Source organism: Melopsittacus undulatus, chromosome 19 (genome assembly GCF_012275295.1).
Source record: "Melopsittacus undulatus isolate bMelUnd1 chromosome 19, bMelUnd1.mat.Z, whole genome shotgun sequence".
In the NCBI taxonomy this organism is placed as follows: domain Eukaryota; kingdom Metazoa; phylum Chordata; class Aves; order Psittaciformes; family Psittaculidae; genus Melopsittacus; species Melopsittacus undulatus.
The window spans coordinates 569286-591643 of record NC_047545.1 but is presented as its reverse complement, the minus strand read 5'-3'; the positions used below and the strand labels follow the sequence as shown (position 1 = coordinate 591643).

At 62.7% G+C, this 22358-nt stretch overlaps 2 protein-coding genes across 6 annotated transcripts; both read right to left on the bottom strand.

Annotated features, from left to right (window-relative positions):
• Positions 1-2495: 2495 nt before the first annotated feature.
• TLE2 (TLE family member 2, transcriptional corepressor) lies at positions 2496-14095 on the bottom strand. 3 transcript variants are annotated; one of them, XM_013130957.3, is made up of 21 exons: positions 13974-14095; positions 13598-13720; positions 13053-13201; positions 12417-12480; positions 11968-12012; positions 9216-9278; positions 8976-9050; positions 8105-8300; positions 7805-7821; positions 7491-7595; positions 7306-7350; positions 6966-7121; positions 6634-6766; positions 6376-6551; positions 6223-6299; positions 5345-5594; positions 3931-4178; positions 3677-3824; positions 3445-3595; positions 3172-3248; positions 2496-2856 (listed from the first exon to the last, which is right to left on the bottom strand). In XM_013130957.3, exons 2-21 carry the CDS (start codon positions 13619-13621, stop codon positions 2749-2751), a joined length of 2307 nt encoding a protein of 768 aa, XP_012986411.2. In that variant the 5' UTR covers positions 13622-13720; positions 13974-14095; the 3' UTR covers positions 2496-2748. The 3 variants fall into 3 exon arrangements, with proteins under 3 accessions (XP_012986411.2, XP_033926600.1, XP_033926601.1); XM_034070709.1 differs by having other exon boundaries at positions 9009-9050; XM_034070710.1 differs by lacking the exons at positions 13598-13720; positions 13974-14095 and adding an exon at positions 12810-12930 and having other exon boundaries at positions 13053-13189.
• Positions 14096-17528: 3433 nt separating this feature from the next.
• Positions 17529-21214, bottom strand: PLPP2 (phospholipid phosphatase 2). 3 transcript variants are annotated; one of them, XM_034070760.1, is made up of 6 exons: positions 21041-21213; positions 19547-19698; positions 19042-19319; positions 18894-18951; positions 18626-18802; positions 17529-18539 (listed from the first exon to the last, which is right to left on the bottom strand). In XM_034070760.1, exons 1-6 carry the CDS (start codon positions 21090-21092, stop codon positions 18402-18404), a joined length of 855 nt encoding a protein of 284 aa, XP_033926651.1. In that variant the 5' UTR covers positions 21093-21213; the 3' UTR covers positions 17529-18401. The 3 variants fall into 3 exon arrangements, with proteins under 3 accessions (XP_033926651.1, XP_033926652.1, XP_033926653.1); XM_034070761.1 differs by having other exon boundaries at positions 19042-19335; positions 21041-21200; XM_034070762.1 differs by lacking the exon at positions 18894-18951 and having other exon boundaries at positions 21041-21214.
• Positions 21215-22358: the final 1144 nt, after the last annotated feature.

Below are 22358 nucleotides of genomic sequence, written 5' to 3'. Positions count from 1 at the left end.
GGATGGGTGTTATTTGGGATGTCTCGAATGGGTGGATGGCTCATTCCCTCCATCCAGGAAAGAGATTCCCTAAGGAGTGCTCATCCCCCCTTAAACAGCCGAGAATCCACACTGCCCATGGACAATGGGATGTGATTTCCAGCCCCCTTCTCCTTGGTCCAGCCTTGGAGCATCCTCCTGGACCACGCGCCAGCAGTGGATTGATGCCAGCCAAGGCTGATCCCGGCTCGCAGCGCTCCGGGTGGAAGGTGGTGCCAGCCAGGGCTCAGCTTTGCCAGCCGCAGGCTTGGCTCTGCCTCACAATCCCTTTCCAGCCCCTTTTCCCAGCGCATCCCATATGGAGAGGTTGATAAGCTGGGATGAGAGCTCCAGGGAGCCGGGCTGGCAGCTTGTGCACACGGAGGTGGCAGGAACAGGCAGGAATGCTGGGCTGCCTTTGAGGGAGAGCTCACAGGGTATCCCCTACAGCCTCATACAATGCCTGGCCTTGGAGCAGCCTTAATATGAGCACTCCTGCCTGTGTCCCAGTGCGGAATTCCAGGCATTCCCAGTACAGCCTTCCCTGACCACTGCAGCAGATCCCAGCCCCAGCTATTCCTGGCTTCGGGGACATGTCTTTTCCTCGCCTGGAATCACCGACGTGACTGGGATTTGATTCCTTTTGTCCTTTGCCACTTCCCAAAGAAACCCAAGCGCTGGAAGGAACATCAGGATCTGTGCATAACAGCCCTTCTAACACTGCTCCTTGGTGGAATGATGGTGATAAAGAATCGCAGCCTTGATTAAGTGTGTGATTCCTGGTGGGTGGCCGTGCCTCTGGAATGCTGGTGAGGGGCTGCCAAGAGGCCCTTCCTCAGCTCCCTGCCTGTGGAGCTGGAATTCCTGCCCTTGTGCAGAGGGAATGGGCTTCCTGCTCCCTAGAGACCTCTTCTTCCCCCAGGACCCCCCCTTGGAACCCAGCAGCTGGGAGATGCCTGGGAATCCTGTATCCATCCCCTCCAAGCAGAAGGACCAGAGGCTGGTAGGGAGCAGGGGTGGGCAGCGGGGCTGGGAATGTGGCCCTGGATTCCTTTGTGGTCCATCCAGCCCAAAGGAAGGCGAGGAGATGCCTGCACTGGGTGTTGGGTACCCAGCTCCATGCCCTCGGTGGGATGCAGATCATCTGCCAGGCAGCAGCCGGGCTCTGCAGGTATTTTCCATGCAGCTGCCTGCAGAATTCCCTGGGGATGCTCAGGGAATTGATTTTCCTTTATTTCTTTCTTTTATTCCTTTCCTCCTGTCTAAGCACCAGCCCAAAGCTCTGATTGAAACATCATCCAGGAGCAATGCATCCCTGCCACCCAGGAGCAATGCATCCCTGCCACCCAGGAGCAATGCATCCCTGCCACCCAGGAGCAATGCATCCCTGCCACCCAGGAGCAATGCATCCCTGCCATCCCAGAGCAATGCATCCCTGCCACCCAGGAGCAATGCATCCCTGCCATCCAGGAGCAATGCATCCCTGCCACCCAGGAGCAATGCATCCCTGCCACCCAGGAGCAATGCATCCCTGCCACCCAGGAGCAATGCATCCCTGCCATCCCGGAGCAATGCATCCCTGCCATCCCGGAGCAATGCATCCCTGCCATCCTGGAGCAATGCATCCCTGCCATCCCGGAGCAATGCATCCCTGCCATCCTGGAGCAATGCATCCCTGCCACCCAGGAGCAATGCATCCCTGCCATCCTGGAGCAATGCATCCCTGCCATCCCGGAGCAATGCATCCCTGCCACCCAGGAGCAATGCATCCCTGCCATCCCGGAGCAATGCATCCCTGCCATCCCGGAGCAATGCATCCCTGCCACCCAGGAGCAATGCATCCCTGCCATCCTGGAGCAATGCATCCCTGCCACCCAGGAGCAATGCATCCTGGAGCAATGCATCCCTGCCACCCAGGAGCAATGCATCCCTGCCATCCTGGAGCAATGCATCCCTGCCACCCAGGAGCAATGCATCCCGGAGCAATGCATCCCTGCCACCCAGGAGCAATGCATCCCTGCCATCCCAGAGCAATGCATCCCTGCCATCCCGGAGCAATGCATCCCTGCCCCTTGAAGCCCATGGAACTGGAGTGCAGGAGCCCTTGTGGTGGAGAGAACAGAAGCTCCCATCACATCTCATCATGGAACAGGGGTCCCCAACCAGGCCTGCCCCATGGGGCAATGGGCTGGGAAGTGGACGTGGGGGTCCAGGAGCAGCAGTGATGGAACGGGTTTTCCTGCCATGGCAGAGCCCCTGCATCCCTGGCTCCATCTTCTCCTGTCTCCATCCCTTCCTGGCTCCATCCCATGGCCACGCAGCACCGAGGGAGCTGCTCAGGACCAGGCAGAGCTCTGCTTTTGCTTGCTTTTATTATTAAATACAGCCCAGGACGGAGCCCATGGCCCCAGCGCCTCCCCCACCAACCCCCACCAAAATAACCCCCAAAAGTGAAAAAATAAACTAAAAAACCCCAAATAAACCCAAAAAAATCCTTAACACCCCTCCCCCATCCAACAAACAGCCCAAACCAAGGAGCAAGTCCCCATTGCCATCACCCAGCCCCATGTGACACCGGCCCAGGGCCACCTCCAGCCCTGGCCATGCTCCTCTGCCTCGGTTGGCCTGGATCTGCTTTGGGAATGCAGGAGCAGGGTGGGCAGAGCCCCCCCCCCCCATCTGTCCATCCATCCATGGGGTGTCCGTGTGTCTGCCTGGCACCTCCTGCTCTCAGTAGATGACCTCATAGACTGTGGCCTTCTTGTCCCCGGAGCCGGTGACGATGAATTGATCATCGGTGGAGACGTCGCAGCTGAGGACGGATGAGGTTTCCTTGGACTGAGAGAGGGAAAAGGGAAGGAGAAGAGGAAACAGAGCAAGGACCTGTCCCCATCCTGGGGACCCTGCAGGGACCACGTTGGTTACTGGGTGGTGGGATAATGGCACAGGGTGCTCCATTGCTGGCCGGTTGGGAGCTGCTCCAGTCCCTGCCCATGGCAAGGGTTGGAGCTGGATGAGCTTTAAGGTCCCTTCCAACCCAAAACCATTCCATGGTTCTCTGACTGCTAATACATTGCTATGCACTTCCCTATAGCTCGCTATATATTACTATGTACATTTACAGCTGGGATGCTCTGGGCAACCTTCCTGTACCTGGAAGATGCTGGCTCCATAGGGCGTCCTCCAGGCATTGAGCAGATTGTCCTTCCCCGTGCTCACGAACCACTTCCCTATGGGAGGGACGGAAGGGATCAAGAGGATCATCCCAGCACCACTGCCATGGGGGTTGCTCCAGAACACCCCTTCTCCCAAGCCATCCTGGCATCCACAGCACAGAGCCAGCGCTTGCTCCCAGCAAGATGCATCCAGAAGAGACCCATCCCAAGGTCCCAAATCCAGGCCCGGAGAGGGGGGATCTGAGCTTACCACAGGAGGCGAATTTGAGGGAGAGGACGCAGCTCTCATGGAGGTGCAGTTGGTACTTGTCTGGTTTGGTGACGTGCAGGATCTCCACATTGCTGCTCTCCATCCCCACCGCCAACCATTCCCCCGTTGGGCAATAGCCCAAGGAGAAGATCTGGGATGGGGGGGGGGAAGCAGGGTGAGGAAGGTCTCAGTTTGCCCCTATGGGGCTCCTGCTTTCAGCCCCATTCCTTACCTGCGAGCTGAAATCATGCTGCTGGAGCTGACGCCCCTCGCGCAGGTCCCAGCACCGCACGGTGTTATCCAGCCCCCCCGTCCACAGCTTGGTGCCATCATTGGAGATGTCAATGCAACTGGCTCCATCCGTGTGGCCTTGAAACTGCCTGGGAAAGGGGGGGGGGGGGGAAAGGCACAGAGGGAGCAGGCAAGGACACGGCTGCCAACAGTGCCTTGTGTGCATCCTGTGCCCCCCCCCAGCCCCACACTCACCTTACCAGGCTCTGGTTCTGCAGGTCCCACACCACGATGTTGCCGTCACTGCAGCAGGAGAAGCAGACTTTGGCGTCGGGGCTGATGGCCAGGGCATAGCAAGCAGGGGCAGAGGAGGTGAGCTCAGCCTTGATGCGGGGTGTGGGGGCCGCCAGGTCCCAGATGGAGAGGGTGCTGGCTTCCCCCCCCACGATCAGGCTGCGGCCGTCGGGCAGCAGCTTGCAGGAGCGGATGTAGTTGTCCCGGTTCTGGGGTGAGAGGCAGGACCCCGTTATCCCCTTCCCCTTCCAGCCCTTCTGCACCCATCCCAGATGCCACAACCGGGTGATCTTAAGGTCCTTTCCAAGCCAAATCATTCCATATCCTTAGGGACCATCACCCGCAGCATCCCTGACAGACGCGGCTGCTGCGGCTCCGATGGCTCCGAGCACGAAACCATCGTTTTCCCCCATTCCTGAACTTGGGATGCAGCTGGAAATGATCATGACTCAGTCACTTCCGTGTTTATGCATCGGGATCTTCAAGGTCAGCGCCATCCAGGAATAACATTTGTCAGGCTGCCCAAGGCCAACAAGTGGAGGGGGAGGTTTGGGTTTGGGCCCTTCACAATGGGCACAGGGATTCCCAATTCCATTGAAAACAAACCTCAAAGGATCAGGTTAAAAAGGCTCCCTGGTGGTGGCTGTGCTGGGATTGGCAGCGGCATTCCCAGGCTCAGGAAACCTCAGGAAGCTGCCGGGAGCTCTTGTGACAGCAACTGAGGGGACCTCAAGGGCCAGGGCAACAGCGGCCAAGTGCCCACAGCTACACAAGAACCCTCCTAGGACAAGAGGAAACAGCCTCGGGTTGCATCAGGGGAGGTTTAAATGGGACCCGAGGACAAATTTCCTGAGCCAAAGGGTTGGGAAGCATCGGGAGAGGCTGCGCAGGCAGTGGTGGAGTCAGCATCCCTGAAGGCATTGGGGCCATGGCTTCGTGGTGGGTGGCATTTAGGGCCATGGTTCAGCCATGTGCCCACTGTGCTGGCTCAGTGCTTGGCCTCGATGAGCTCAAAGGTCTTTTTCCAGCCTAAACCATCCCACCATTTATTCCTGCATGGAATCTGAGCTCTCTCCCTCCAGCCAGACCCACGCAGAGCTGAGCCCAAGGGATGCCCCAGCCTATAGGAACAACCTATAGGGAGGGCTGACACTGGGACATGAAGCAGTGGCAATGGAAAAGCTGCTCCCCCAAGAGCTTGGGATGCTTGGAACAGCTTGGACAGTGCAGCACCAGCAGCAGGGAGCCATCCGCCCTCCCCAGCATCCACAACCAGCCCGGTTAGAGCCACATCATCACTTTGGGATGCTCCATCCCCTTCCCGAGCTCCCCATCCTCAATGCAGGGAACCAAGCCATGGGTGGCACAGGCTTACCAAGCAGTCGAGCTGAGCCACGGCCGTCTTGGTGCCAGGCTGCCCCACGTCCCACACCTTGACGCAGCCCTTGCCGCCGGTGTAGACGTGCCTGGTGGAGTTGCTGATGGTGACGGCACAAACCACTTCCCCATGGCTCAGGGCATGGAGCTGCCGCGCGTGCCGGGGGATGCCGGAGCCGAGCAGGGCATCCGGGGGGAACGGCACCGGCTGCATCTGCCCATCAGCGCTGACGTGGAAGGAGTAGGCACTGGAATGGGATTGGGGGGGTGAGAACCAGCCCAGGAGCATGCATGGAGCAGGCAGGGCCACACTGGGCAAGGGCAGCGTGGTTTGGAGGGGGAGCTGGGAGCAGCCTGGGTGGGAACAGGGCAGGAGGTTCCTGATCCAGAACAGCTCCAATGGGAGCTGAGCTCTGCACCCATGGAGCTGCTGCGAGGGCTGGAGCAGCTCTGCTCTGGAGCCAGGCTGAGAGAGCTGGGCTGGGGCAGCCTGGACAAGAGAAGGCTCCTGAAGGGGAGACCTGAGAGCAGCTCCAGTGCCTAAAGGGGCTGCAGGAAACCTGGAGAGGGGCTTGGGACAAGGGCCTGTAGGGACAGGCCAAGGGGAATGGCTTGAACCTGCCTGAGGGGAGACTGAGCTGAGCTCTTAGGCAGAAGCTGTTCCCTGTGAGGGTGCTGAGGCACTGGCACAGGGTGCCCAGAGAAGCTGTGGCTGCCCCATCCCTGGCAGTGCTCAAGGCCAGGTTGGACACAGGGGCTTGGAGCAGCTGCTCCAGTGGAAGGTGTTGGAGCTGGAGGAGCTTTAAGGTCCCTTCCACCCCATCCCATCCCGTGCTCCCTGCCAGCCCTGGGCACCCCATCCCCAGCCCCACTCACGGTTTCCCTGACGTCCCCACTTGCATTCCAGCCGCCAGCCCTGGGACACGCATGTGGGGATGGGGATCGTATCCCACCTGGAGGGGACAGTGGGTGAGAGTGGCTCGCACCCCATTGCCCCCCCCCAGCCCCACCGCGAAGGGGCTCACGCACCAGGGGCGAGCGCCCGTAGCTGCCGGTGGCCACGGCCCCATTGAGCTGCGGGGACATGAGGTGGAGGCTGGCGTAGGGTCCGGTCCCGGCTATGTCCCCGTTAACGGCTGCATGGGCCATGCCGAAGGCAGCCGAGTAGGGGCTCTGCACCCCCAGGGGGTTCCTCAGGCTCAGGGCTGTGGGGGGAGATGCGGGATGAAGGGAAGAGGTTGGAACTTGGAGCCATCACCCCAGGGTCCCCGGCAGGGCCAAGCTCACCCAATGGGTCCACGGGGGTCTTGGCGGTGGTTGTGGGGCGAAACTGCTGGGTACCACTGGAGCCTGGGGCTGTGGCATCCCCCTGGGATGTGGGGGTGCTGGACTTGAGGCTGGGTGTCCCTGCCTTGTCCCCCTGAAACAGAGGGGAAGGTGGGATGACCACGCTACAGCCCTGATGGGGGTCTCCATGGGTGTTCCAACAGCACGGGGCCTGCTCGATGGGATACGAGATGCAAACAGAGCAGGAACCCCAGCACTGCCTTCACCCCATGGGTCTGGACATGGACCCCAAGCAGTGGCATCACAAGGACAGCCCCTAAATGAACACATACCACGGGCACATCCTTGCTCCGGGATGGGGACATGCTGCTGGAGGAGGCCATGGAAGTGGGGCTGAGCGGTGCAGCCTCTTTCCTCCCCACAGGGACCTTCTCCACCCCATTCTCCCGGGATGAGTAGGAGTGGACGCTGTGTGGGGAAGAGGGGTCCTGTAGGGAAAGGGGGGGTCAGGAGGACAGGCAGGAGCACAGGGGAGCCTGGGGCTCATCACTGCCACCAGTGTGAGTGGGGGGCCCAATGCTGCCCACCCCCACCTTTCAGAGCCCATTAGCCCCCAGCCTGGGGAGAGGGACGGGCAGCGCATCCCAGCGCCAGCCCCATCCCAGCACTGACCTCATCCACCACCAAGTTGTCTTCGCTTTTGTCTGCATCGCTGCCCTGCAACACAGAGACCGATTGGAGCCAAAGGGACCGAGGCTGCCCCAGCTCCCTCCTGGGATGTGCCAGGGGCACGGACGGCTCCGCACACATCCATGGGGATAAGGACACCCCATTCCCCCCCCCGGCCCCGGGCTCACGTAGTCCGTCCCAAAGTCCTTGTCCTCCACTTTCCTCTTCTTGCTGCTGCTCAGGTACTCGGAGATGCTTCGTGCCCGTTCCCCATTGGGCAGCGCCAGGGAGCTCTGGGATGGGGGGACACGGGGTTAGGGGACATGAGCTGGCTCCCAGGGCACGCAGAGCCCCCAGCCATGCGTGGTTTGCCCTTGTGACATGGGGCAGGGGTCCCTGGCAGCAGGGACATGGATGGGGAGCAGGACCCGTCCCCCATGGCCAGCAGCTCCCAGTATCGCAGAGGGAAGAGGATGGTGCAAGAGAAGGAAAAGGCACTTACGGGGCCGGGGTCTCGCTCTGTCGCCATGGCACAGCAGGAGGATGAAGAGGAAGGAAGGGAGGGAGGAAGGACACATTTGTGCCACTGCCAAGAGCCCCCCGGAAAGCTCCTCCTGAGGTGCTCATGGGCCCCAAACAGGGGTGACCCCCCCCCAGGAGGGACATTCACCCCCAACCCCTCACTCCAGCACATTCAAGAGCCCCATGGCATGGACAAGCCCTGGTGCCACCCCAGGGCCCAGCACACCCCATTCCCAGCAGGGCACAGCAAACCCGACCCCCCCCCCCCCCCCAAACTCACCCCTGGGCTCAGTGTCATGGGCTCCTCGGTCGTCTTTGGCCAGGAGCTGGGCCTGGGCCCCCAGTGCCCCCGAGAGCGCCAGCAGCCCCGAGGCGGTGCTGATGCTGGCGAGGCCGCTGGGCTGCATCCCAGAGGGATGGGGGGTCAGGGGGATGGGGGGAGCGTGGTGCGAGAGGTGCTGGGTCTGGAGCTGGTGCTGGGGAGGAAAGGGAGGGAGAGAGCAGAGCCCAAGGAACAGGTCAGGATGGAGGCTGGGCTCCCAGCATCCTTCCTGCTGCTGCCTCCCAGCTGTGATGGGAGCTACTGGGATGCATGGGGGACCCTACTTGTATCCAGATGGATGGGGTTCCTACCCGTACCCATGCACTGTGTTTTGGAGGGGGTAACTGAGGTATGGGGGATGGTGGTGACACCCCCCCAACCCAGGCCACAGTGACACACACCGTGTCACCCCTGTACCCTGCTCTGACACCAGTGCAGCAGCACCTTGGGAATGGCTTGAACCTGCCCGAGGGGAGACTGAGCTGAGCTCTGAGGCAGAAGCTGTTCCCTGTGAGGGTGCTGAGGCGCTGGCACAGGGTGCCCAGAGAAGCTGTGGCTGCCCCATCCCTGGCAGTGCTCAAGGCCAGGTTGGACAAAGGGGCTTGGAGCAGCTGCTCCAGTGGAAGGGGTCCCTGCCCGTGCAGGGGTTGGATCTGGAGGAGCTTTAAGGTCCCTTCCACCCCAACCCATTCCATGATGACCTTGTCTCCATCCTCCCTGCCAGAGCCACAGAAGGGGCAGCACGAGGGGTGCTGGGATGTGTGTCCCTATGGGGGAGCACGGGAAGCACCGGTGCCCGCGGGATGGGGTGGGCAGAGGGTTGACGTACCCCGAGCGCCGCGTTCAGGTCGGTCATAGTCACCTGCTTCGCTCGCTCCACGGCCTGGACGACCTGCTGCTGGTGCTGCGGGGAGAGGAGAGCATGGCACCGGCTGATGCCGTGGCCCCCAGCGGGGATTCCTCATGGAATGGGGCAAAACCAGGGCCCCCAGCCCGGCACAAGGCACAGGGCCCGAGTCCACGGGGAGGGACGCTCCCTGTGCTCCTGTTGGAGCTGAGGGTCACCCACCTCCTGAGACAGGAACGGGATGAGCTGGGCACAGATCACGTTGAGGCGCTTTGCAATCTCCGTCTGGCAGGAGAAGAGATGCAGTGAGAGATGCAGCCAGAGATGCAGTGAGAGGTGCAGTGAAAGGTGCAGAGATGCAGTGAGAGATGCAGCCAGAGATGCAGTGAGAGATGTAGAGAGATGCAGTGAGAGGTGCAGCACCCACCAGGTTGAGGTCAGAGCTGCCCCACACTGCAGGACACCCCCTCCCATCCCCACCTCAGCACATGTTAATAAACTGCTCCAATACGACCCTAGGCGCTGGTGCTCATTCCCAGCACCAAGGAGCAAACCCCCTCTGCGGGGCTAAGGAAAGCTGCCCTTCCTGATGCCCTCCCTCCAGCATCCTCCCTCCCCACCCTGAGAGCTTCAGCCTCCTCCTTGCCAAGGCCCCATGGCACCGACCCAGGCGAGCCCCCCGGGTCTCACCTCCGCCCTCCCCAGGCCCGGTAATTGCTGCCCTCCGGGCCGGCAGGAAGCCTGGAGAGATGCTCTCCATGGAGCTGCTGATTCCTGCAGCACTCGAGTGCCACCGGCAATCAGGAGCACACCGGGAGCAGAGGGGAGGGAGAGCGGCAGCGTTCCATGCTGTGCCGTGCTCCCCACACTGCACTCCACAGCCCGGCATAGGGGTCAGCACAGGCTTGACACCATCCCCGGCCCCACAGGCACATCCCTGGGGCTGCGGGGTGCCCGTGGGGGTCTTCCCCCTGCCAGACGAGGGGCAGAGACCCGCAGCTCTCCCCAAACGCAGGCATCAATCCCTGCATCACCCCTGCCCATCGCGGTGGGCAGGATGGAATCGATATGGAGCCAGGCTTGGATGAGAGGAGCGGGTCGAGCCTGAGCCCTGTTGTCAGCCCCAGAGAGCTGGAAGACCCAACAGCCAAACATGGAGCTGCTCCTGCATCTTCCCAGCAGGACCTCGGGCACGGCTCCCGTGCCGGGCTGGCACCGGTGCCAGCAGAAGCATGGGCAGGATGGGGACACAGACCCCCGGTCCCCCCATCCAGACCTGCATTTCCCAGCCCCACACTGAGCAGCAACGATCCCACACCCGCCCTCGCTTCCCCTTCCCAGGGAGGGAAAACAGAGAGGAAAGAAAGAAAGGGAAGGGGAGGGAAGGGGGGGGGGGGGGGAAGGAGATTTGGCAGCCGGCAGTTCTGGGAAGGATTTAGCTGTCTCCCGGGGCCGGCAGTGATGGATTCTCTTCCCTAATGCACTGATGGGCAGCAGCTCCTTGGGGAGAGCTGCCTCCAATTCACTCGCACTCGTTAATGTGCAATTTACTGGCACTTTAACGCTCTCAGCATGAAAAACGATCGCGCTGTTTGCGCCCCCACCCCCCCCGTTTCCAGCGCCGCCACCTCCCCTCCGCCTCGGGGCGAGCGAGCCCAAGGCCAGGCTTTATGGAGAGCTACGAGCCCCTTCTCCGTGCCAAAACCCAGAACCAGCACCATCAACACGCGAACCTGCTGCCCCACCGCAGCCAGCCCCAGCCCCACACCATGGGGGTTCGCAGGGCAAGGGGACCACGGCAAACCCCGCTGCCTTCACCAAGGGTGCTCAGGACCCCTGCCCGTGCCCATGGGCAGCGCTGGATGTGGGGCAAAGGGAGGAAAAGCAGAGACCCGACCTTGCCACCGCGGTGATGGAGGGAACCAGCGGCTCCCGCACCGGCAGCTCCCGGCTTTCCCACAATGGCCGCTGGAGCAGACTGATGGGCCCTTGTGAAAGGGCAGCACGTGGGACCCGCACCATTCCACGGCAGAATCAATCCCGGCAGGCGGATGAGGGGAGCAGGGAAGCCTCCGGTGAGCTGGCACCGGGATGAGGCGACCCTCAGTATTGCCGCTCCCAAGGGCAGCTTCACACCTCCTCCTCCTCCTCCTCATCATCATCCTTTATCACCATCCTCAGCCAGCTTGGCTGATGAGAGCAGCCATCAGCCTGGGATGCAGGAACAGGGCCCAGCACCCCAGTGCTGTGCTCCATCGCAACAGTTGGTGTTGGGCACAGGGTGGGATGGGAAGGATGGGGAGGGACGGATGGATGGATGGATGGATGGGAGGGAAGGAAGGGAGGGATGGAAGGAAGGGATGGAAGGGAGGGATGGAAGGGAGGGATGGAAGGGAGGGATGGAAGGGAGGGATGGAAGGGACGGATGGAAGGGACGGATGGAAGGGAGGGATGGATGGAAGGAGGCCACGGCTGCAGCTCGCCTCGCCCGGCTCCTCCGCAGCCTCTTTAAAAATAGATGAGAAGAAACCTTCTGTCTCAGAGCAGCTGGTGACCCGGAGCGCGGCGCAGCGGGAGGAAGGGAGGGAGCAGAGAGGGATGGATGGGGAGGCAGCAAGGGGGGATGTGCAGCCCCGAGCCTCCTCCTTCCCACCTCGGGGTGCTCCTCATCACCCTGCATCCCTCACTGAGGTCCCCAAGTGGGTGCTCGAGCATCACAACAAGTGCATGGGGAGACCCAGATGGGGCCATGCAGCCTGGACCCAGTGAGCAGAGAGCTAAGGAGACAGGCCAAGGACATGACATAGAGCTCCTGAAGCATGGAGGAGGGATCCAGCCTTCCCTGGGTTACAGCAGGGAGCAACTTCCCATGGGAAGGGATGACCCTGAAGGGCCCAGGGAGAAAGATGGGGACAGGGATGACAAAGCCAGGATGACAGAGCCAGAGTGATGCTCCCATCCCACCCAGCCTCACCTGCTTGTGCATCTCGATGTTGAGGCCGTAGGACATCTCATAGTACTGCAAGAGAGAAAAGGCAGCGTCAGCATGGAATGGAGAGCCCAGGGGAATCACAGCCACAGAACCCTCTCTAGTGCTGGCACACAGGCTCAGCCTGGCCATGGAAGGCTGTGCTGTGGCCAGGCCAGGAGGAGAACATGATCCCCAGGTCCCTCCAGCACATGGCTGCAGAATGGACACGATCCTCCCCTTCATTGCCCACGGGAAAGGAAACAACCAGCACGGGAACGGATCCACCACAGCCATCCGCTTGCTTTGGGGGAAGCAGAACACCCAACAAGAGCCACAGGAACCGCAGCTCCAGGCCTGGCCACACAACCCCAATGCAAAGGGAAGGCAAAGCATCCCGGGGCTCAGAGGAGACACCCCCAGCACCCTCCTCCCCTCAGGTGGGGCGCACTGACCATGACATAATGACGCTGGATTTCGGTTTTCTCCGTCGCCAGCTTCTCACATTCTAACTTCAAGCTGTAAAAATAAAGAGAAGAAAGAAAAAGGGAAGGAGGGAGAAGAAGAGCCCCCCCCCCCCCCCTCCAGACAAGGTATCCCAAACCGGACAGAGCACAACCCCCCCAGTGCCCCATGTGCTTCAGCCTCCTGCTCCCAGCTTCAATCCCATCTCCCAGCATAAGCCAAGAAAACCACCTGAAAGAGGATTGGGAAGGGGGATGATAAAGAGGAGATGGACAGCAAAGGGAATCCAGGCGTCAGGAAGCAATCCGCACGGAGTTTTAACCCCCTCCCCAGCATCTGCTTCCCAAATGGAGCGAGCTGCAAAGCTGAGCTGCGTTTCAAACCTTGCTCTGCCCGGCACTGGCGCAGGGAAGGGGAGGTGATCCCGGGGGGAATGGAGCCCTGGAAGCCTCATCCCGGGGCTTTCGGCAGGAGGAGGCCGAGTTTCTCCCTCAAACAGCATCACTTCAAGGGACCATGGTGGTGCTTGGACCTCTGATGCCCAGCGCCGTGGGGAGCCCGGCTCTCACCAGCACCGGTGATGGGCCCAGCACCACCAGAGCCCCCGAGCTCTGTCCGCTCCTCACCTGTGGTATTGGTTCTGTAGGAACTGGAATTCCTCCTTGATGCGGTCCAGGGTCTCCGGGTAAGTCAGCTTGAGGGACTGCGGGGTGCTGGGGATGGCGCTGGCGGCCACCGCGGCTCCCGAGGCAGCGGAGGGTGCCTGAAGATGGGCCTGGACACAGGATGGGACCCCGGGGGTCACCGCTGGTGGCCCTGAGGGGCTGCCGAGTCCCTGAGGGGGCTTTGGGCAACCAAAGCAGGGGCAATGGGGAATCAGGAGGAGCCATTGCCCAGGGCAGGTCTGCTCTGCCTTTGGCATCAGAGAGCCCCGGAGCCACAGAGGGGGACCAGCACCATCCTGCCCTGATGCCACCCGGCTCCATGGGACCCAGAGCCCGCAGTGCTGGGGCTCAGCATCACTTTGGGATGAGGCACCGGAACGCGGAGCACAACTTTCGGGGCCCAAAGCCGCTTTGTCCCATCCCGTGTGGGGCTCAGGGCTGAGGGCTCAAGCCCTGCCCGGGGCAGCACAAGGCTCAGGGGGGACGAGGCCGAGGTGCGGGCTCACCGGGGGCCGGTTCTGCGGGAACATCGTTGGCACCGGACGGGCCCAGAACCCCTTTGGCTGCTCCGGGCCCCAGCGCAGCCTCAGGACGGGGCCCGGGGACGCTTCTCACCTCCGGATCAGGCCCTGGGAGAGAGACCCCGGGAGTCAGCCCCGCAGGGCACGGCCCCGGGGCTCCGGTTCCGTGCATCCCTATGGAGGCTCCCCCGCCTTCACCCCCAGCCCGCGCCCTCCCGCACGGCGCAGACAATAGCCCCGCAGCAGGTACCACTGCGGGGACAGCCCCATAGCCCCCAGCGGGGCCAGAGGGAGCCGTGGGGCAGGGGGGGGCCCGGCCGGGCTGCGGGCACCGAACCGGGACGGGACGGGACGGACTCACCGCGCTGATGCACCCGGACCCATGCGCGCACCCCTGCGGCGGGGCGGGGCGGGCGGAGCCGAGCGGAGCCGAACGGGACCGAGCCGAGCCGAGCCCGAGCCGAGCCCCCGCCAAGCCCCGCCCCCTGCCCCGCCCCTCCCGGCCCCGCCCCTCCCGCTCTGCGGAGCGCGATCAATGAACGAGCTCCAGCGCCGGCTCCACGTGGGGCCTGGCCCGTGCGGGCGCTCGCCCCGCCGGTAGCCAATGGGAGCGCCGCGGGAGCGCCGCACCCCCACGTGGGTGGCGAGGAGCTGCGTTCTCATTGGCCAGCCGGGCCCTGCCGCCGCAGAAAGTGTCAATCTTAAGGAGGCCGAGCAGCCAAAGAGGAGGCGGCGCCGGTTTAACCCCTGCGGGGCCGGGGGTGCCGCGGGGGGTCCCACGGTACCGGTAGCATCCAGGCCCCCCCCCAGTGAGGGACCCCCGGACCCCCAAATGCCCCCCCCCCAATCCATAATGAACAGCCCCAGCCCATAACGGACCCCCCATAAGGGACCCCCCGTAAGGGACCCTCCATAAGGGACACCCCATAAGGAACACCCCCATAAGGGACCCCCCATAACTGACCCCCCGTAAGGGACCCTCCATAAGGGACCCCCCCCCATAAGGGACACCCCCATAAATGACCCCCCTCATGAGGGACCCCCCCATAAGGGACCCCCATAAGAGACACCCCCATAAGGGACCCCCCATAAGTGATCCCCCCCCATAAGGGACCCCCCCCCATGAGGGACCCCCCCATCTCTCACCAGCAAAGCCCTCAGCATCCCCCAGCCCCGATGCAGTTCGCCCACCCCCGACATCCCCCCCCCCACCCCTTGTGTCCATCCTCAAACCCACGTTTGGGGGTTTCCAATGAGATTCCAGTGGGAACTGGGGATTGCAGTGGGATTTCTGGCTCTTCCTGCCCCCCAAGCCTTGAGCAGGGAAATGTCCCACTCGTGGCTCCATCCCCGTAGGTCCTCGTGGTGCAGCCCCCTCTGGACCCATCCATGCGCAGACACCGAGGGTGAGCAACGCTCTGGTGGTGCTGGCCCATAGGGATACAGGTGCTGGCCACAACCTGGTGCTCAATGCACCCCTGGCACCACCTTCCTGCGCCCACAGCTTGCCCAGAACAGGAACCCTAACCCCAGCCCCAGGCCCAGCCCCAGCACCAGGTCCAGCCCCATCTTCAGCTTCAGCTCCATTCCCAGCTCCATCCTCAGCTCCATCCCCAGCTCTGTCTCCAGCTCCAGGCCCTGGGGATGCTCCAGCTCCAGCCCCAGCCCCGGCTTCAGCTCCAGCCCCAGTTTCAGCTCCAGCTTCAGCCACAACTTCAGCCCCATTTCCATTCCAAAGCTCCAGCTCCATCCCCAGCTCCATCTCCATTCCCAGCTCCTTCCCCAGTCCCAGCTCCAGAGCCAAAAGCAGGATGTGGCCCCACTCGCTCACTGGGACATTGGCCTGGGCTGGGTCTTGCCCGATAAAGAGGCACCTCCTGCACCAACTCCCACAGGAGGGTTTCCCCTTCTCCTTTCCCCCTGCCCTCACTGCTTAATTCCTCCTCTGCCCCCTCCTTCCCTTCCGCAGCCAGATCAAAGGAGACGGCTGCACCCGCCGCGTTTGATAGGAATCATGGATTAAAGGGGGGAAACGGCACTGATGGGATCGGAGGAGGGAGGAGGAGGAAAGGAGAAGGAGCAGGAGAAGGCAAGAGAGAAGAAGGCGAAAGGAGAAGGAGGAGCAGGAGCAAAAGGACGAGAAAGAGAAGGAGGAGGAGGAGGAGCGGGGCTGGAGCAGCACCGGCTCCAGGCCTGGGAGGGCTCCGCCGGGCTCCTGCCGCCCGGACCACGGGCACCGGCCCTGGGGGCACTTCCCGGCCTCTGCAGCCTCCTCCCGAGGGCCTTGGGCCAGGGAACGGGATGTTTGGGGAATGAGTAACATCCTTCCTGGCAATGCCTCTGCCCGGCCCTGGGAGCGGGCACCGGGAAGCGAGGGGCCGGGGCACGGAGCCAACAGCAGGGAGAGAGCCGGGGCTGGAGCCAGGGGACCGGGACACGGCCCATGGAGGAGCCCCGGGTGCCAGGGAGCGGGGAGGAGGATGCTGCGTGGCACCAGACGGGAGGCACCGGCTGGGGGAGGCAGCGCAGGGCTGGAGCTGGAGCCCGGCTTGGGAAGGAGGTGCCTGGGATGGAGCTGGGGACAGGATGGCTCCTGGAGAGCAGGTCCCAGCCTTGTCCCTGCGGCCAAACGTGCCCCGGCACAAGCAGGATGGGAGCCCTGGCTCCTGCGGTGCAGGCTACAAAGGGCTTTGGACACCCCGGGGCTGGAATGGGAGAGGAGCAGGCTGGGATCCATAGGATCAGGGATGCCTATGGAAGGGATCCATCCCACCCAGTGCAGTGGGTTTGTTCCGGCCTCAGCCCCTTTCCCCTGGCTGGCAGCGTGCATCCATCCGGGAAGGAGCAGCCACACTCCCTCAGCTCCAGCCTGCCCTGCCCTTGGGAGCCGCACACTGCAGCATTGTGGCCCAGCTGGTTTTTCCAGAGCCGCATCCAAGGGTGAAATCAGATCTCAAGGGAAAGGAACAGGCACGTTCCTGGCTGCACAGAGGAGCTTGGTGGGACTGGGCCAGGATCTGGGGCAGCTGCTGAGCACCAAAGCCCAGGACAGAGGAGGAAAGGGAGCCCAGGCTGTGCCTCCTGCTCCCAATCCCAGGAGCCGCTGCTCCTTCCCATACCTTTGCTTGCAATCCCTGCCGCATCCCCCCAGCTTTGTTTGACACCATCAGATGTTACCCCAGGAGCCTGGAGGGCTGGGAAAGGGGAAAGGATCCCGCTGAGCATCCGCAAAGGGCTTGTCCAGACTGGATTCACTCACACTCAGCAGCACCAGTGAATGGCTCCAGAGGCAGAGCTGACCCCAGGGTGGGATGATCCCAGTGTTCCCTGGTACCCTGCAGGAAGGAGCTTACAGCATTCCCGGTGCCATAGAGGGGGCAATGGAGGAGCCCCAGCTCACCCTCAAGCCACCCAATGCTCCTGGTGCAAGGCCTCCAGCTCTGCTCCTGCTGCTGCCACCATCCCTATCCCTATCCCTATCCCATGCCAAGGCTCTGTCCTTGCGCTGCCGGAGCAGCCAAGGGAGCTGCAGGCACAAAAAACGTCACTTTTTCCAAGAGCTTCTCCCCTCCCTTCCCTTCCCCCTCGCTGAGGCCAACGGCTGTGGAGCCGGGAATGCCAGAGGCTCCTGGGAGCAGGGATGGGACCAGCCGGGATGGAGCCTGGATCCTGCACTGGCCACGGCTCTTCTCACCTCTCTAAGGCTGAGCAAAGGAGAAGCCTCTTGAAGGCAACAGTGTACAGGCACCATGAGCAAGGAGCCCAGGGGGATGCTGCTCCTATGGGACCAGCATTCCCGTGGGAATGGGGCTCCGCAGCCCTGCATTAGCACAGCGGTCAGACTCCCTTCAGCCCCGTCCATCCACCCCAAGGCCGGGAGCATCAGTGGGGGAAGAGACCAGGCCTGACACGGACATTCTTTAAGGATGATCTCATTTAGAAAACACACTTTTGTATCAAAACACAGCATGAAAACGTGTGGAATTGAGGAAGAGGCTCCAGAGCTGCGCTGGGACCCACTCCGTGGCCCATTCCCCACCTTCCCAAGGTGTTTGGAATCCCAGATCCAGCTCCACATCCCCATGGGTTTTCCTTTACCACAGAAAGCTTCTCCCTTTCCCCACTACCCCCTAAAGCATCAGCTGAAGCTGCAGCAGAGACAAAGGCTGGAGCATCCCCAAGCACGGCGAGTGCAAGAATCCCTTGCTCCCAGCATCAGGAAGTGGGAAGAGCCCTTCACATGCTCCCTGCACTCACACTGGAAGCCAGTGCTGCTTTCCAAAGGGAATCAGGGAACAGAGAAAGGTCAGGATTGCTTTAATCCTCACTAGCCCAGCAGCCGCCCTCCTTGTGCTCATGAGGCTGCATCATTTGACAGGGATAACAGCCCAGGCAAGCTCAAGCTTCCCAAGGAGTTTGCTCTTCGCTCTGTGCCATTTGCCAGCCTGATAAATCCATCCCACGTGCCTCCCTTCCCCTCCCCGCGCATGGAAAGCCGGGATGGCAGCCTCGGAGCATAACTCAGACACACAGGGAACCAAGGAGCTCCCTTTCTGCAGGCAGGATGCTGGGATCACCGGGCACCGGCCAGCACAGAGGCACCACGGGCACGGAGAACACCGAGAGTGGGGACAGGCAGGGATAACCCGCAGGTACCTGCGGCAGCAAGCGGCACCGGAGCCAGTGTTCCATAGGGAGCCAGTGTTCCATAGGGAGCCAGTGTTCCATAGGGAGTCAGTGTTCCATAGGCAGCCAGTGTTCCATAGGGAGCCCGGTGCGGAGCAGCAGCTCACGGTGTGCCCCGGTAGCTGTAGTGATTGTGGTCAGGGTCACTCATGGTGAGTGGGAGGCTGGGTTTGTGCTCCGGGTCCTTCCCATCGCACGGCCGAGGGGGACGCTGCTTGAAGAAGTCGGAGACGTATCGGACCTGGGATAAGAGCATCGGGAAGGAGACGCTTGGGGACTGCTCCGGCCCATGGAGCATCGTGGGGTGGGTGGCACAGGGACACTCACGATGAGGATGGCGATGAGAGCCCCTTGGAGCAGCCCCACCAGCACATCGCTCCAGTGGTGCTTGTAGTCGGATACCCTGGTGTAGCCCACGTAGATAGCGAAGGTGATGAGGAAGAACTGGATGGTGGGACGCAGCAGCCGGGCCCACTTCCCCACCAGCCGGGCTTGCACATAGAGCTGCATAGGGAATTGGGGAGCCATCACTCAGTGTGGGGGGACATTGGGCACATGGGGGGGGGAACGGGACAGGGTCCATGGGGGCACTTACAGCCAGGAACATCATGCAGTACATCCCAAAGGAGGAGTGCCCCGAGTAGAAGGACAATCTATGGGGCAAAAGGGATGGTGAGGCCATGCAAGTGGACTCCAGCCCCCATGGCAGGACAGCATCGATGTCCCCCAGCCCCACAGCTCACCTGGACTCGGTGACGTTCCTGCTCTCCCCTTGGCAGATGTTTTCCAGCTGCACGTAGATGGAGCAGTTCACCTTGGACCAGTCGGGATTGCAGACAGCCAGGAAGTTGGGCCGGAGGCGGCCGATCATGTACTTGGCCAGGTCAGTGAGGGATTGGCTGATGGCTCCTCCAAAGAGGAAGGTTCCCACCACCTTGTAGAGGGCAGCCAGGTAGTTGTTGAATTCCGACTTGGAATACAGGCGCTCCGTGTAGACCAGGTACAGCTCCCCTGATGAGAGCTGCAAAGGACAAGGGCTGAGGGGCTTGGGGCTACCAAGCAGTTCCCCAGCACCATGGGTATGGGATGCTCCCGGTGCCACCCAACCCCATGGGATGAAGGTCCCAAGGCAGCTCCTGCCCCAAGGGCCCTGTTGGAGTCTGGAGGTGGGTGCCCTGGGCCCCTGCTCCTGGATAACACCTACGGGAGCATCCCAGCCCCAGAGGGAAGGGGATGGTGCTTCCTTACGATGACAACGGTGCAGGTGATGGTGACCCCAGCCATGAGGCCGTGGGTGATGGTGTCCGCCTTGTAGGGGTAGCGGATGGAGTCATCGTTGCAGTAGAAGCCCCGTTTGTACGGGGAGTTCACCAGGGTCAGGATGACGAAGGGCAGGGACGCTGCAAGGCAGAGGAGAGGTGAGGAGTGGGGACACAGGCACCCCAAAGGGGACACCATCCCCAGCCACCCGCACCGCAGGGCCAGGAGGACTCGCCCTGATGCTGATAGAGCCCTATCACAGCCCACAGCTGCCTGAGGCGCCCAGATACCACAGGAGATGGTGGCGGGGCACCGCCAGGGCTGCCCCACAGCTCCCTGGTGCTGCTGTTGTGCCCTCTCCTCCCCACTGCTCAGGGGCTCCCAGGCCAGGAGGATGCAGCTCATTAGAACCGATGGGAAGAGACTCTCACCAACCTGTTCTACAGCAGCAGGGACCCTCACACCGGCTCCAGGGGAGCCAATGCCTGGAGATACAGGGGGTGAGGACTCCCTTATCCCCAGCTCCCTTCCAGACTCTGGAGAGATGCTGCAACCGGCTGGGATGGGCTGGACCCCGGGATCAGCTCTGCCCCCTCCATCCCTGCCCATCAGAGAGGACCCTCCTGGCCCGGGGTTGGGGGATGCTCAGTGACCCCAACCCCTTCCTGACCCCGGGATCCGATCCCGGTTCCGCCTTTCCCGGCGGCTTCCTCCTCCCCTTGTTCCACCGTCTCCCGGGAACAAGCACCTTTGTCCCCGCCCGCATCCATCCCCCCCCCCCCCCTCCTTCCACCGGGGAAACGGGAATAAACGGGCGGCGCCTCCGGGACCGGAACCAAGCCCCGGTGTGTGTGTGGTGTATGTATGTGTGTATGTATATACGTGGTGTATGGATGGATGCAGATGGGTGTATGGATGGATGTGTATGGGTGTATGGATGTGTATGGGTCCCCCCCTTGCAGCCGCCTTCTCGTCCACCGCAAGCATCCCCGCGGCTCGGATCAGACCCCGCGTCCCTCCCAGCACAATCCCACCCTCCAAAAACCCTTCCTTAAAAACAAAAACAGGGAAAACGGGATCCAAACACAACCCCCCCCCCCCCCCCCCCCCCCGGCCCTCGTCTTGAGGCCGAAATTACGACCTGGGCCTTTATTTTGAGCCCGGTTTCATCCGCAGCTTCCCCGCGGCCGGTTTAGGAACACACCGGGAACCCCCCCGGACCCCCCCGGGGCAGCGGCGGAGGGGAACGGCCCCGGGACCCGTCCGGTCGCCGCTTTCTAACCTCCGGTTCGACGCTAACACCTCCCCCCCCCCCCCCCAAGCGCTGGGATCCCCGACGGGGCCCCGCAGCTCCGCCGAAGGGGAACGGCGCCGGTCGGGCCGCTCAGGTGCACCGGGGGCACTCAGACCGAACCCCCCCCCCCCGGTACAGCCCCACCGGAGGGGGGGGATGAAGGGGGGGGATAAAGGGGGGGCCCTCACCGACCGCCAGGCAGAGCACGTCGAGCACCACGAACACCTTCCTGCGCTCCATGGCGCTGCCGGTGGCGGCCCCGGGCCCGGCCCGCGGCTTCACATGGCCCGGAACGGAGCGGGCCCCGTCGGGAGGTAAAGTCCGGGCGGACGGGACGGGACGGGACGGGGCGGGGCGGGGCGCGGTGGGGCGGGGCGGCTCCGGCAGCCGCTCGGTGCCCCCGCCCGCGGTGGGGCAGGGGCAGGTGTGGGGCTGGTGGGGACCCCCCCTCCCCCCTTCCCGGTACGTCCGGTTGCCCCCTCGGAAAGGGGATGGGAGGAGAGGAGGGAGGGGGGGAGGCCGCTCGCGGGGTCCGTTCCCGAGGGAAAATGGGGGAAGAAAGGGGGAAAAAAGGCAAAGCCGAGAGTGGAGGAGGGCGGGGCCGGGGTGCGGATTGCGGGGCTGGCCCAGGCCTGGTTGTTCCCTTCGGAGGAGGTCTCGGTTTAAGGCAGGATCCGACCTCTGGGACGTGGGACAGCTGCTGCCCCGAGGCTCAGGCGCTGCCCCGAGGCTCAGGCGCTGCCCCAAGGCTCAGGCGCTGCCGCTGCTGGGAGGTGCCCAAGCAGGGATAGGAGCAAAAGGGGGCGAACACGGGTCCCCACGTGAGCTCCCGGTGGGATTGGGAGCAGCCGGAACCGGCTCTTTTGCTCCAGGCCCGAGTCTCGATCGGGAACGGAAGGAAACAACAGGGAAACCACGGAGCTGGAGCCGTGGGGCTGGGCTGGGGGTGTGGGGCAGGCTCGGGGGGAAGCAGCGGAGCTGGAAACGCTTTGGGCTGCTCTGGGATTCAAGGAGAGGGCCAAGAGCCGCTTGCTGGGGCCCCTCTGTCCCGGTGCAACCTCCCTCCTGGCCGTGGGTGCTGTGGGGCCCCAGTGCTGCTGCTCGGGCTGGGTTTGCCCCACACGTGCTGCCTGTGGGCCCCGGATCCTAGGGGTGGGAGGGGAAGAGCTCCGGGGCAGGAAAGAAGTGGGATGCAGGGGGGATGCTCGAGGGGATACAGGAAAGGATGCTCGAGGGGATGCAGGTGGGGATGCTGGAGAGGACAGAGAGGGGGATACTGGAGAAGATAATGGAGGGGATGCAGAGAGGGGTGGGATAAGGCAGCAGCTCCCGTGCCCATGAAGTGGCCTCAGACAGCAGCTCCATGGGCAGGACTTTGCCCTATAGCGTGCAGCAGCTGCTGGAGACACCCCGGAAGAGCATTGGAGAAAGAACATAGAGGGAATTCTTCCCTAACACATTATTCCTGTGTCATGGCAGCTAAGAAGAAGCAGTTTCTGCTTGAAT